General features: G+C 40.6%; 1 protein-coding gene across 3 annotated transcripts in view; it reads left to right on the forward strand.

Moving 5' to 3' along the window:
* Positions 1–8753, forward strand: part of PTPRF (protein tyrosine phosphatase receptor type F) — a 567382-nt gene extending 558629 nt beyond the window's left edge. For all 3 annotated transcript variants that reach the window (XM_063297776.1, XM_063297775.1, XM_063297777.1), the window contains 5 exons: positions 1025–1151; positions 3728–3853; positions 4099–4253; positions 4559–4694; positions 7191–8753. In XM_063297776.1, coding sequence (XP_063153846.1) covers positions 1025–1151; positions 3728–3853; positions 4099–4253; positions 4559–4694; positions 7191–7259 — 613 coding nt within the window. In that variant the 3' untranslated portion in view covers positions 7260–8753. The remainder of the gene's footprint in view (positions 1–1024; positions 1152–3727; positions 3854–4098; positions 4254–4558; positions 4695–7190) is intronic.
* Positions 8754–14049: the final 5296 nt, after the last annotated feature.

The raw sequence follows: 14049 nt of genomic DNA on the forward strand, positions 1-14049 counted from the left end.
GCAGGCTCCCGTTTATCTCTTCCCATCCTTCTATTTGAAATGAGCAATCATTCTCCACATTATCAAAAGGGATCAACTGGCCCAAGGTGCTATAGATAATTCTGAAGCTGCATCTTTCTTTGTTTCGAATTTGTTTTTCCTCCCCTCACCCTCTGCTCTCACCTTTTATGTTGACTGATAAATCCACCTTGGAGCAGCTTCCATCTCTGTCCTGCACCATTACAGCTGCCCTACACCAGATTCATTAATTTTTAGCACTACTGGAGAGATTGAGTGGAGAGCCTAAGGTTATATTCAAGGATCTGTAGTGCCCCATAGTGGAAAAATAAAGGTATCACAGCCTCACAGTTAGGCTGGATTTACATTCTTTCTTAATGTCACAATGGAATCTAGATCTCTATCCCTGTCTTCACAAGGCATAGATTTTGGGATGCTTAAACAGGGAGTGCCCTGTGCCTGCAGATGTTAAATGAATTCTGGTTTTTCTGGACCTAGATTTTGGGATGGTAGATGCTTTGGGGAAGGGTGTGTGTGATGTGCCACCTCCTTGGATCCTTTGCAAAAGACACATCTCAGATTATCCAGTAGTACTTGTGACAGGCTCATAATTAATGGAACAATAATCTAGCAGGCTATTCCAGTCCAGATGTATGTTTTAGAAAACACAAGGTTTCTTACTGATACTAGACATAAATCTTTTAAGCATTGAATGACTTTGAATAGTCTTTCTTATTTCATGATGAATCAGGTGATAGTAGCTGATCAGATGTTCACCAAAAGTCTCAAAGATACATAATCTCCAACTAAGCTACTGAATTTTGGCAATGTGATTTCCCCCAAATTGTCAGTACAAGTTTCCTGCCATTTTGAAGTAATAAAAGAAAATAATTACAACATAAGCCCTAAAATACTTAACAAACTCTCAAAGCCTGCCCAGACCTGACCTAAATCTATGTTACAGTCTTCTTCCCATCCCAGAAGTGCCAGAGTTGGCCAGCAATCTGAACTGTTTGATATCTTGCAGACAACAGAAGGCTTACATTGCCACACAGGGACCCTTGGCTGAGACTACAGAGGATTTCTGGCGAATGCTGTGGGAACACAACTCCACCATTGTGGTGATGCTGACAAAATTGCGAGAAATGGGGCGGGTAAGTAAGCATCTTAAGTTCTGGGGGGAGATTTGTACTGCAAAATTTGATTTCCACAAAGAGCTTCCAGATCCATGGACAGGTCATTCAGCTGAACATGCTTTCCCTCATTAGGACTGAGACACAAGTATATTAACAAACAGTAGAAGATGTTACACAAAGCCCTCATAGCTGAAAGGTTCTCCTGGGTTCCAGTTAGTGGCCAAAAGATCTGTCCTTGGAGCCATCTGAATTCTTGGGATTTTTCCTAAGGTAGAGGAAGGTATCCATTAACTGTGCTGTTCCTTCCTTTTGCTCCAGCAGGCAAGGGTGTATTTTTCCTGGCATTCCTAGTAGGAGGAAGAGTGCAACCCCTCAGCCAGTTTCTGATCCTGTCTGTCAGGGCTGGCCTCACCATGTGGTGAACTGAGGCAATTGCCTCAAGTGCCAGATCTTGGAAAAGGGAGGCATTACTAGTATGCAGAGTACAGAAAATTGTGCCTGTTGTTGATGTATAGGGACTTTCAGTTCTACGTACACAGAGATAATAGAGTGCTATGCTGAAAGGAGGAGGGATCAAGGCTCATAAACTGGTAGGCAGGATAGGAAATAACAGTAAGCATTAGGAGCTGCAGGAGAAGTGGGGGAGCCTTTTGTACTTATCTAGCACCCTCTCCAAGAGCCTGGATTGATTTAACACCACTTTCTCAGGGAGCCTCTTGTGGAACTCCTACTTCCCTGAACCCACTTGAGGAAAACAGGCAGTCAACTTGTTCACAGAGGACAAAGTAGTACTAGGAGCCACTTAGGCTGCTAGGATGCTGGAATCTTCTCTCCTTCAACCTCTGCTACCGCTCTGCTTATTTGTCCCATTAAATTGAGTATTGAGAGCCTGCAAAGCTGGCAGAGAACAGCAGTCATAACTAAATGAAGACAATAACCCTCTGGGGCAGCATTCAGAAAAGGCAAGCAAGTAGAGGCGGCTTTTGTATTTAAGCAGGAAGGAACTCTCCTGAGACACACGGACTTTTACAGGGAGGTAGTGAGAAGATGCCTGATCTGGTTAGTCAGGTACCCTTGACCTGGCAGCTACTGCTGTCTCTGTGTCTCCATGGATATAATCATGCATATTGCTGAAAAAAGTATTGATCAGAGAAGAGTGTGGTTAATTTGCAAAAACAGCTGCTGCTATTTAATTCTCTAAGTCTGTATGATCCAGGACTGCAGACTCAGTAGGTTGGGGGACTTCCTTGTACTATGTGGATCACAATAAGCTCCCAAGCACAATGAATTCAGAAGTTTTCATCTAACACATTACTGGCATGAAATCCCCAGTGATTACAAAGTGGAGGGACCATGGCTTGCATGTTGCTTTTGTGGTAAAGTCTTCCAGTCTAAAGTTCAAGGTACATTGGGTTCTAGAGGAACTAAGGACTGCAAATATCTGTCATGCCACATGAGAAGGCATCAAACCATTAGAGAATGTTCTCTAGGTGTGAAGAGCTTGAGACCAAGGTTAAAGGCCACCACAGATGATCAGCATCAAGAGAAGATTGCATCAGAGTCTCATTCCTGCCAAAACATTCTGAAAAGGCTAACCATTATTGTAAGAATGCTTGCCACCATAAATCTAGCTCTGAGTGGTTCTTCAGTTCAGCTATATGTGCCAAACAATGGAAACTTCCTTAAAATTGTGGTGGTGATGGTTGAATTTGATGCTGTAGTCCAGGAGTATCTAAGAAGAGTCACAACTAAAGAAATCTGTACATACCATTATCTTGGAAAAACAATTCTAAATGAGATCATACAATTATTGGCAGAAAAAGTCAAACAGAAGATTGTGGCAGATCTGGAATCAAGAAAATATTACAGATACGCCAGACTGCACACTTGACACCAGCCATATGGAACAAATGACTTCAGTGGTGCATTTTGTAACAACGGCAGAAACTCATGCAAATCTCTCTGCAAATAATGACTCTGTCTTGGCATTTTTTAGAATAAGTGGGTATGACAGTGTGGAGATAATGTGAGAGTTTAGGACAACAATACTGGTGCCGACATGAATAGAAATAACAGAGGAAGCAGATAAGGATTTGAGGGTTAAACCTTCAAGCTGTTTTGTTCCATGTAGTTTTCATTCACTGAACTTCGTGATCAATGATGATGTATTAATATCTAGTGAGGCACCTGAATTTTTAAATGTAATTTAAAGAATCTACGTGATTTTTCTCTGTATCAACTCATTGATGGCAAATTTTAAAACAGCATCTGATAATATCCTCTCTGACACTGAACTACTGAGGACTACACAATGAGAAGGTCAAGCTGAAGCAATAAAGCCTATCAAACATTGAACTGGGAAGACAGATGAATGCACAACCTGATTGCTTAGTAGGAAATGTTGAGGGGGGGGGGGGAAGAGCTATTCAAGGTGAAACTCATCAGTCATTTCCTGCTGGGAGGGAGGAGTCATGTATTAAGAAGAATCTCATATTGCCACTTTTGAATATTGTAGCTTCAGTCCTTTTATTGTTTTCATGCAAGTAGTACTATATTGTTTGCCACTAATGAATTTTACTTTTTTTTTTCCCCAGGAAAAGTGCCACCAGTACTGGCCAGCAGAACGCTCTGCTCGGTACCAGTACTTTGTAGTGGATCCCATGGCCGAATATAACATGCCTCAATACATCCTGCGTGAGTTTAAGGTCACTGATGCTAGAGTGAGTATTACACAACATATTCTGAATTCCTTAATGTTTCCATCATTGATCAGAAACATGGTGCAGAAGGCATTATCATCAGGCATTGCTTTGTTGTCCTAACAGCAAGTGCCCTTCTGGTATAAAATATCGTAGCCAGTGAGCTCAGATTTGACTTACTCCCCTCAGGTCTTCCCAGAAACTAGTAAGCAACATTACAAGATGAAATCAGGATGCAGTGACTTTACTCTCTTTTCCACAATTAGGATGGGCAATCAAGAACTATCCGGCAATTCCAGTTCACTGACTGGCCAGAGCAGGGAGTACCAAAAACAGGTGAAGGCTTTATTGACTTCATTGGCCAAGTACATAAAACTAAGGAGCAGTTTGGCCAGGATGGGCCCATCACAGTACACTGCAGGTGAGTTTGGGCATTAAGCTATCTCTGAAAGCTCATTTAGGGATAGTTAATGGTGAGGTAAATAAGGTTGCCAGGAAAGCTAGAGAGCTGCTGCACTGATGTCACTGTTCTGTAGACAGAAGCATTTTAAGAAGAAAGACAAGAGAATTGCTGTTGTGAGCATAAAAGTGCAGCATGGCATTTGCATCAAGGCTGTTTAGAATATGGGGGGAGGTTGTGTGAAGTTATGAGCTTCTGGGGTGTCAGTCCCTTGCACACAGTCTAAGCTGGGATTGTTATTTATTTACTCTCTTCCTTGTATGTAGTGCGGGGGTCGGACGCACTGGAGTGTTCATCACATTGAGTATTGTACTGGAGCGTATGCGCTATGAAGGTGTAGTTGACATGTTCCAGACTGTGAAGACCCTGAGGACACAGCGACCAGCCATGGTGCAGACAGAGGTATAGCCACCTGCCAGGCTATTTGCTGCCTTATAATGGAAGAGGGTGAAACTTGAACATTCATTAGATGAGACTGGAGCAAAGCTCTGACTTCCAAAATGGGGAGGCTAATTCTGAAAATAGGGTAGTCTAACATATCTGCTAATTAGGCAGCTATCAGCCTTGCCCTCATTTCTGTAATGATATATAATGTCCTGTAAAACATAACAGATTTCAAATATAGGCAGTAGGGTTAGTTAAAACAAAATGTATGTAGTATCTGTTTTAAGCATATAAGAGGCACAATAAGATAAAACAGCTGATTTGGCCAGTTACTCAATTAATAGAAAGAAGGAAGTTCCTGGAGCACCGTGTAAGTTGTTACAAGAAACAGAAATAGTAAAAGAAATGCAAGGCAATAGCCAAAGGACCCCACCTTTTTCTGGTTCAAGGCCTGCAACTGGTCTTTGAATAGCATACTGGGGGCATACAGGAAAATAGGAGGGGTGGGTCAGGACAAATACATAATTTGATTTTACTGATTTCAAATTGAATTAAAATTGAATAATGCAGTTACTGTTCAGTCGGATAGGTAGTAGCTTTGCCCTCTATCACACTAAAAACTACAATTAATAATTGGAGGGCAATACACTGCCCAGACAATAAATTTAAATAAATAAATAAAATACCCAAAGTTTTCAGGGATCACGTGATGGCAACAGTGTATCAGATAGTGCATGCTTCAAAGTGACTTTATTCATGCTTCTGTACAAGCCTAGAAAAAGATGCTGCTGTTGTAAGAACTTAACTAACTTAGTGAATTCATTCTTTAAAGCATCATCATCTTTTTCTTAATCTTATGCCTGAAAAAAGCCAGGGTACTTTAATAAATAGCAGAACATTCTTTCCAAGTCATTTTTGAAGCATTCACAAATCCCAAACTGCTCCCATAATCTGTAGAAGCTCTGGGACAAGACAGATACAGGCGGAATGAAAAAAGAACAGCTCCAGCAAATATTTACAAGGGATCAGCCAGCTCTCCGTAAGATCATCCTGAAAGGCAACCTGAATACCATTGCACTTGGAATAATTTATTCAATCAGCCTGTCAGGCCTAAAGGACAGCTGGAGCCCCTGATACCAGTGGACTGCTTTACCCCTTTGCAGGAGAGCAGCAAGAGAATGCAGTCTTTATTTGCTGGGGAGAAACTAAAAAGAATGGCTTTGTAGACACTCTCCTTCTGATTCACACACCTTATTCCCAAGCGCTACCCTTGATATTGCCAGTCAAGACAGTCTATTATCTTGTGCTACTCCTTCTTTAGTGCAAGGGACATCTGTCTTTTCCATTGGGCCAGATGGGAGGGAATAGATTTTCATCCTTCGTCTTCCCTTCTGTAGTTTATACCTATAGCAACTGTGTGCCAAAAAAGTACTGTAATTTAGTAGTAAACAAATTTTAATGCCAGGTGGTTGTAAACACAGCCAAAAATTCTGTATAATTGCGTTTCCTATATAATCAAAGTATCCAGTTGCTTGCCATGTAACCTACAAATTCGACTAGGAATTAACTCCCACCACAGCCTTATTGCTTGGCACTTTGAAGTATTATATGTGATAAGGCTGAGTCTGATACTTCTTTTCATTTGGTATAAGATCTAGCATCTGCTTGGTACTGGCTAGTCACCTCCTGTAAGTAGGTATGTATTTATTTATAGGACTTACATGGCCACCTATCTCATACAATGACTCTAGGTGGTCCACAATGATCCATAAAACATAGGTAAAAATATACCCTTCCCTCCAGGTGCGAGACCAAATGTCCTCACAAATGTCCCCCCCATCTTAGCCCAATTGCTTGGAGGAAGAGCCAGGTCTTCCCAGCTCTCCTGAAGGCTAAAAGGGTAGAGGTCCCTCTCATCTCCAGCGGGAGGCTGTTCCAAAGGACTGGAGCGGCCACCAAGAAGGCACGCCTCCAAGGTCCCATCAGATGGCAACATCTGAGGGGACATGGAGCACACCCACTCTATCTAACCTAGTAGGATGGGCAGGTACTCTCAGGGAGAGGCGGTCATGCAAGTAACCTGGCCCTGTGCCATGTAGGGCTTTAAAGGTGTTAACCAGCACCTTGACTTACATCCAAAAGCAACTGGAGGCCAGTGCAGCTCGCTCAGCAGTGGTGTTACTTGGGTGAACCATGGGACACCCAAAACTGCATATGCTGCTGCATTCTGGACCAGTTGCAGCTTTCGGATGGTCTTCAAGGGCAGCCCCATGTACAGCACATTGCAGTAATCTAAACAGGAGATGACTAAAGCACAGGTGACTGTGAGCAGGGCCTCCCGGTCCAGGAATGGGTGCAATTGTATAAAGTAAAAAAAAACAAAAAACTGTCTGTAATATGGAGTGTAGAGCAAGGCCTCCTATTTTCTTCTTAATCTCTGAACAATGGTGAATAATGGTGCAGCTGATGGCTACCTTTACAACTTAATGCTGATTTTTATTTCTCTCCTTCCAGGACCAGTATCAGCTGTGTTATCGGGCTGCTCTGGAGTATCTTGGCAGCTTTGATCACTATGCAACGTAACTAATGCTTTCAGCCAGTTGCAGCAGGAATGTCCAAGAGCAGAGACGGGTTCTTCCAGCCAGCCGCCCATTTGTTAGTCCTTCTGTGCAGATGCTGCTGTTGCAGCAACAGCCTCCCCATGACCAACCAGTTTTGACCACAGTATTTAGGTACATTGCCACCATGCTAAAATTGGGACCATCTTCTAACATTTCCAGGCACCCAATGGATTTATGTTAATGCCTACACTCCTTTTCCTCCTCCTCCTCCTCCTCCCCCCACCCCGATAGCATTTCATGGTGAGGGTCACTGGGTGGAAGGGATGGGATTTTTTATATATGTAAAATAGTTAACTAGCCTTTTATATCTTTTCTTTTTTAAAATTCTTTTGCAAGTCTTAATGTTTTGCTCAAGCAAAACAGGAGAATAGAGGTGGTGGGGTTTGAATTTTCTTTTGCTTTTCCCCCCCTTTATGTTGTCTCAACCATAGTGGCGCTGCCCATTTTCGGGCACTCCCAGGTTAATATTAGCACCTGGCTCATAGCTCTGGGATCCTTCAGCTCCCTCTTCAGTCCTTTGTAGAATGTTCATTTCCACAGAGCTGGAGCCAACCTAATGATTATTCTAAAGTCTTTTTTTCCATAGGCTTGTCTGTCAGAGGGGGCTCTAGCAGCTAGATTGGATGCTTGATCCTGTTGACGTGTGTCCAGTGACCTCATATATTTCTACAGATCCCATGTAAACTTTCCACTGGAAAGAGAGACCCATTGCCCTCAGAGCTTGTCTTGTTAAGACAGGAGGAAACGTGGCATTATTGTCACAAAGTCAAGTTCTAAAAAGGGACCTCACCACAACATTCATCTATTTAGTCCTTTCCGTGCCAATAGCATCCTGAGGTGTGGTTGCATAGACCACAATGTGGCCAACAAAGTATATCAGAGTATTTTCCAAGGTAAAAGAGCACAACTCCAGAAGGCCAGCCTTCTTGCACAAACAGCCCCCAAATGGGGGTACCTTGGTTATAGGAGGGGGAGAAGGATTGGGGGTTTTCAGGTAAGGAAATCACTTCTTAGAGGCTGGGTTTGGGTCTAAATTTTGCTATCCTGTAAACATTTAAAAGTTGTTAGAATGCTGTTATTTTCCACAATGTCAAGATGATTTAATTAACCAATGTGGCAAGACTACTGGAATTAATTTAATGGTACTATATATTATTACTCTTTATTAACACTTGCACTAAAGGCGGGGAGATTACAGCCTTCTCCCAAGTGCATAGCTCTAAAAATAAAGGTGGTGGAAAGGTCTCTAACTGTATTATCCAATGTATCCAAACTGCATTGAAATCAACAATCCTGGGTGGTGATGTTGGAGAGAACATTCATTTTTACCTTGTGATAGCATAGTGCTGTAGGGGTCACTGTTGTATACAGTCTGTTTTCTATTTGTTAATAAAATTCTACAGCATCATTGCATAATTCTTGATGTTAATAAATTTGAATAATCGGGTTTCCTACATATTCGTTTTGCTGTCTTTTATTTGGAAATAAGCAAGTAGATAAGACCCTCAGGAAGGAGCTTTGCAAAATCATAGCTGTGGGAGAGTTAATTGCACCTGTCCTTACAGTACATAGTAGAATTCAAATAAAAAAGAAGGGAAGCACACTTATTGGGCTGTTCCCAGAAACAAAAATCCTTCATATATCTATTAACCCCACCACTAGCTTGTCAATCAGTTTATATCACTTAAATGCACAAAATCCATGCATAATTGAGGAACTTTTTTTATAAACCAAATCTAAGCAAGTGAGCTGAACACAGAAGAGTTGGAACATCCAAAGGTGTCACAAGAATCCACTGACACTTCAAAAATACTGATTTGAAACAGATTTGTTATGCTTGCAAGAAAGCTAAAAAAGCTACTTAACAATTTTGAGATTTGAGTAAGTAAGTACTTCATTTCCTTATTGTTATATTTATGTAGTTGCCCTAGATTTGCTTTAGCAGGCAGATGTACTTTAAATATATTTTTCTTTATTAGCACTCATAATTATTAGTGCCAACTTGAATCAGAACTCATAATCATGAAATCTATGAAATCTATATTGTTTAGGTTATGAGCATTTACAAAAAAATATTTTTTCTGATTCCTGTATATCCATGATTAGCCCTCTCCCACCAGCTCCAAATCTAATCATAAAGATTATAGGCTTCTGAGTCTAGGTACAGTTTTAACTTTCAAAATTCTAAACAGATTACCATGAAAAACACCACCTGCACTATAAAAAGTGAGCTGTATTCATCCTTTGGAATTTGCTTCCCAGGGAAGCACTATTGACGCTGCCTTTGATTTGTTTTCAGTGCCTCTATTTATCTTTTATATGCTGGAATCTACCATTTCTGTTGGTCTGAAGACCACACAAGTCTTTGCACAGCTTGTCAAGGGTTACCCACAAAAAGTGGGTGGGGCTGAAATTGTTGCCTCTACCCACTCAGAGGGACAAAAAGGATGCCCGACTTAAACCAAGGATTTTTTCTGATTTGAAGTTCCCTTTTGCTTTGATTTGCTGTTTTATAAATAATTCTGAGAAGTTGTATCCTTTAAAGTTGCATATAAATGTTTATTTTTTTAATCAAAGGAAGAAACTGAATTCTTTTCAGAATTTGATTTTTTCAAGCAGCTTTATGTCCTAGCCCCTCTCATGTTAACAGTTCAGCGGTATTTCTTAGCCTCCTTTCTACTAAACTAATTTAACAGGTCCAACTCACTGTGATCAAGCTTTTTGCAGTAAATAAGCCACAATTTCTTTCACCAGTGTTTTTCTTGTTCACATTTTTCCCAGGTCTCTGAATAAAGTGACTTAAGGTAAAAACATTATTTCAACTGGCTTGTATCAGTTACAACGATAACAAGTCTTCTAGCATCCTGAAGGCTAGCAACATTTTCACAAAAGTATTTGTGAATCATAATCCCTTTCATCAGATGGGCAAGAGTTTTTGTGAATAAAGAAGCATTGCATGGACACAGAGCTAAAGTGAAAGATGAGAATGAAGGGGAAGTGCTGAATGGTAGGAGGAAAGATGAGAAAAGTTTCCAAGCACAAAATAACAAGCATGAGATAGTCTTCCATTGAATACATAGATAGCGTATCTCTCTGTTTCTGGAGCAATTATGTTAAATCTATTACTGAATTCCAGCTCATTTTGTGACGAAATCAATCCCTGTAATTTCTTTCTCAAGAACTAGTATTGAAATTTGAGACAAAGTGGCCTAGGAACTTTTGAAATGTTACCCCACTGGCTTTGGGCCATTGCCCTTCCTGCTTTGTGTCCCTGTTCTTTTGCATAAATATTCAGCAGTTGTCCAGGGTAAGGGGCATTGGTGATCAATGATGATATATCTTAGAGAATGAGCAAGTGTATATGTCTCTGAAAGTGAGCAGCATCACAGTATTAGGTCCTATATATTGCCAATATAGATCCAGAGGAAGGACTGGCATTTGGTTCAGCTGCAGGGTTTGGTCTCATGCCTGTATGAATGTGGCATGTTATGTTTTTGCTTGCTAATAGCTGTTTTAGAAGCAAAGACTAGCATTTCCTATATATAAGAAGAGGAATAGCTAGCAACAACTGTGCAAGTATGTAATCTCTCACAGGACTATACTGCTTGCATCTGATTAACTAGACTATGCTACAAAGTTTATGCAAAAATAAATTGGTTAATTTTTAAAATGTCACAAAACGCTTGGTTATTGTTGCAGAAATAAAATACGCCATTCCTCTGAAATCTAATAACAAGCATTTACTATAACTTACGTTGGAGCCTCCTCCACATAGCACAGAATGTTTGCATAGGAAAAATTCAGTGGAAAACACCACCTTCCTCCTGGAACAAGGCTGAAACCAAGATAGAGGCTATGTTGTGAGGGCCTATCCTCAACTATCAGTAAGCAGAGTATCTCAGGTTAAGCAGGGTGGCATGTTTAAGCCCAAAGTAATTTTAAAAATAATTGGAGGATCTTCAACTTTTCTAATTATCAAGCATAATTTCTACAGAAGTCAATACACAAACACACTACATACATAACAGTAGAAGTATGCTGAAGAAAAAACACTTTACAGGTCAGTTTTCCACCTTGTATAATGTAAAGTAAAATACTACACGTGTGCAGCATTTTAGGCTTAATTTCAAAAAAGTGCTTTGGTGCCTCAGCATCTGTTTACAACCCGTTGAAGCAGCTGCATCTTTTCCCAGAAACCATGGCTTCCCTCTTACACCATTGCAAAAGAGGAGGCAGCTCTGTTAAAGAGTCTGAAGCTATGTTTATTTGCATGAACCAAAGCACCATTTTGGGGTAGACTTGGAAGCGTTGCATGGCCCTATCAAATGCCATTGCCACAGTTCAAGCAATGCAAGCACTGAGCAATGACTTCACTAGTAGCCAGCAGCATTGTATTTGTTATGCCTGCTGTTTTATTTATAGAACTGGCAGAGGCAGAACTGTCAACAATAATGGCATCAGGGTCCTGACACGACTCTTGTAGCTTGGGCTGTTGAAGAAATATTAGTCTTCATCTAAATACAGAAGTTGTTTTCTGTGTCCTTTTTCCTGAAGAGGTAAAAAGCAAATAGCAGTCTCGCTCATTTGTTATTACTTCATCTACCAGACCATAGTCCAAGATTTCATTAGGACAACAGAACGATACCATATTCAACATTTACTGCTTGGAATTATCTTTTCTTGCCTCCAGATTTTCTAGTCAGGTACTATGGAAAGAGTTAAGATTTACCTCCCTGGTTTTCATGCTAAGCCCTATCAATAAAGGAGATAACAATACTACTTTGGGGACAAAATACATAAGGAACAGTCACCTGCATATATCTTTAGAAGCATTCTGTTTTAGACCATTACTGAATAGCCACAATAAATGATTAGCATGCTTTACTTGAAATTTAATATCTAATTGTACAGTAGATATGAAAAAAGGGCTTTCCTGTTAATTATGCTCCTCTTCTTATGACTACCATATTAAAGTGTAAAATGAGGTTGTTGCATTTGACATAGTGCCCAGTCCACTACCTCTGCAGTAATGAAGATTTGGGGCATGTATTATTGTGCCAACATCAGCAAGATGTTACATTTTCAAGCCTCTAGATGGCTTTCATTGTACTGTTCTAGAAAACAAGGTCTTCCAACTGCCATACAGTTTTACTGGGTATTGAACTCTAGGCGTGCCTAAGTGATGAGTACTCCCATTGGGCTTATTTATTCATTCATGCATCCCCTTCATCTTCAGGACCCTACCCACCTAGAAACTTCCAAAGATGCTCTAGAAAAAGCATCATGAGGATATTATGAAGTGATTCCTACAAGAAAACGAGCTTCATGTCTTCGTTGCTTTTCTTAAGATACCAAAGCTAAGGATATGGCTTAGGATATCCATGCCATTCATACACTATACACTTAAACTATTTGTAAATTAATACTGTGGTAATTTCTCCTCAATGGATAAGAACTTTAGTTTTGTACGTCTTGGACAACCCTCCCATCATTGTAAAATTAAGAGGCAATAGTTCACGTGGAAATTCAAAGAAGAGATGCCTGCCAACCTATCCTCTTGCTTACTAAAACAGCAGGTGAAAGTATGCATACTGGGGGCTTCATTTGGGACCCTTCTACAAATACTAGAAGCCATCAACTGTGAATCAGAAATGCACTGCACAGTAAGATGAACCATCCTCCTAATCTAGAAACATTTTGAAGCTGATCATAATTAATCATGGCCCCTGAACAGAGCATGGGACATGGGAAAATGCTATAACATGCGAAGTGATAGCATCCCTCCTTGACAAAGTCCAAAGTTTGATAAGAAGACTGTAACTATATTTAGCTATACCAGGAACTGAGAGGAGCAAAGACTCATTTAATAGGAGGAATGGACTACATTGCCTTATTTGCCAGAGCATGGATGGGGAGAAATGGGCTCAGTCTCAACCCAAGCAAGATGGAGTGATGGCTAATACTGTACCATCTACGACTCTTTATGGGGTTGTGTTCCCCCAAAGAGACCAGGCTTACAATCTGGCTCTGTTAAAGGAACAGGTGGAAACCATGTTTGCTCCTTCGCTCAGATTCAGCTGCAGCCTTTCTTGGAATAGGATGCATTGAGGTCAATCATTCATGCCCTTTTTATCTTTCATTTCAATTACAATAATTCACTCTCCATGGGGCTGCCTTTGAAGACCCCATGGAAACTCCAGCTGATCCAAAATGCAGCAGCCTACATTCTCACTGGTCAGTCCTGAATTGCTATGTTACACTGTTGCTGCAGGGGCTGCATTGGTTTCCAACCGCAATTCAAAGTACTGATCTCTATCCTTAAAGCCCTTAATGGCTCAGGGCCTGACTATCTTAAGGGACTATATTCCCCTGATAAAATCTGAACGATCAGAGACTCTGGACAGTCTGGGTCCCTACCTAACAGGAGGTGTGATAGGAGCAGACATTCTCTGCAGGAACTCCCATCTTAGGAACAGCTTAGCCTCCAAGGGGATTCCCACTGTTATGGCATGGAAAGTAGTTAGAAACTGGCTTTTCCAGAGGGTCTTTGCCATCAATCTAATACTTAGCTTTATTCATAGATACAGTCTTCCATTTTTCTTCTACTGTTATTTATTATATATACTATAAACTCTCTAGAATCCAGCTGAATTGAGGCAGTATATACATTTCACATATAAAACAATAACACTCCTAAATACCTTTTTAAAACCATTTGATGGCCAAACTAGAACAACACCATTCACACAGCC

The sequence above is a fragment of the Candoia aspera genome, chromosome 3 (assembly GCF_035149785.1).
Source record: "Candoia aspera isolate rCanAsp1 chromosome 3, rCanAsp1.hap2, whole genome shotgun sequence".
In the NCBI taxonomy this organism is placed as follows: Eukaryota; Metazoa; Chordata; class Lepidosauria; order Squamata; family Boidae; genus Candoia; species Candoia aspera.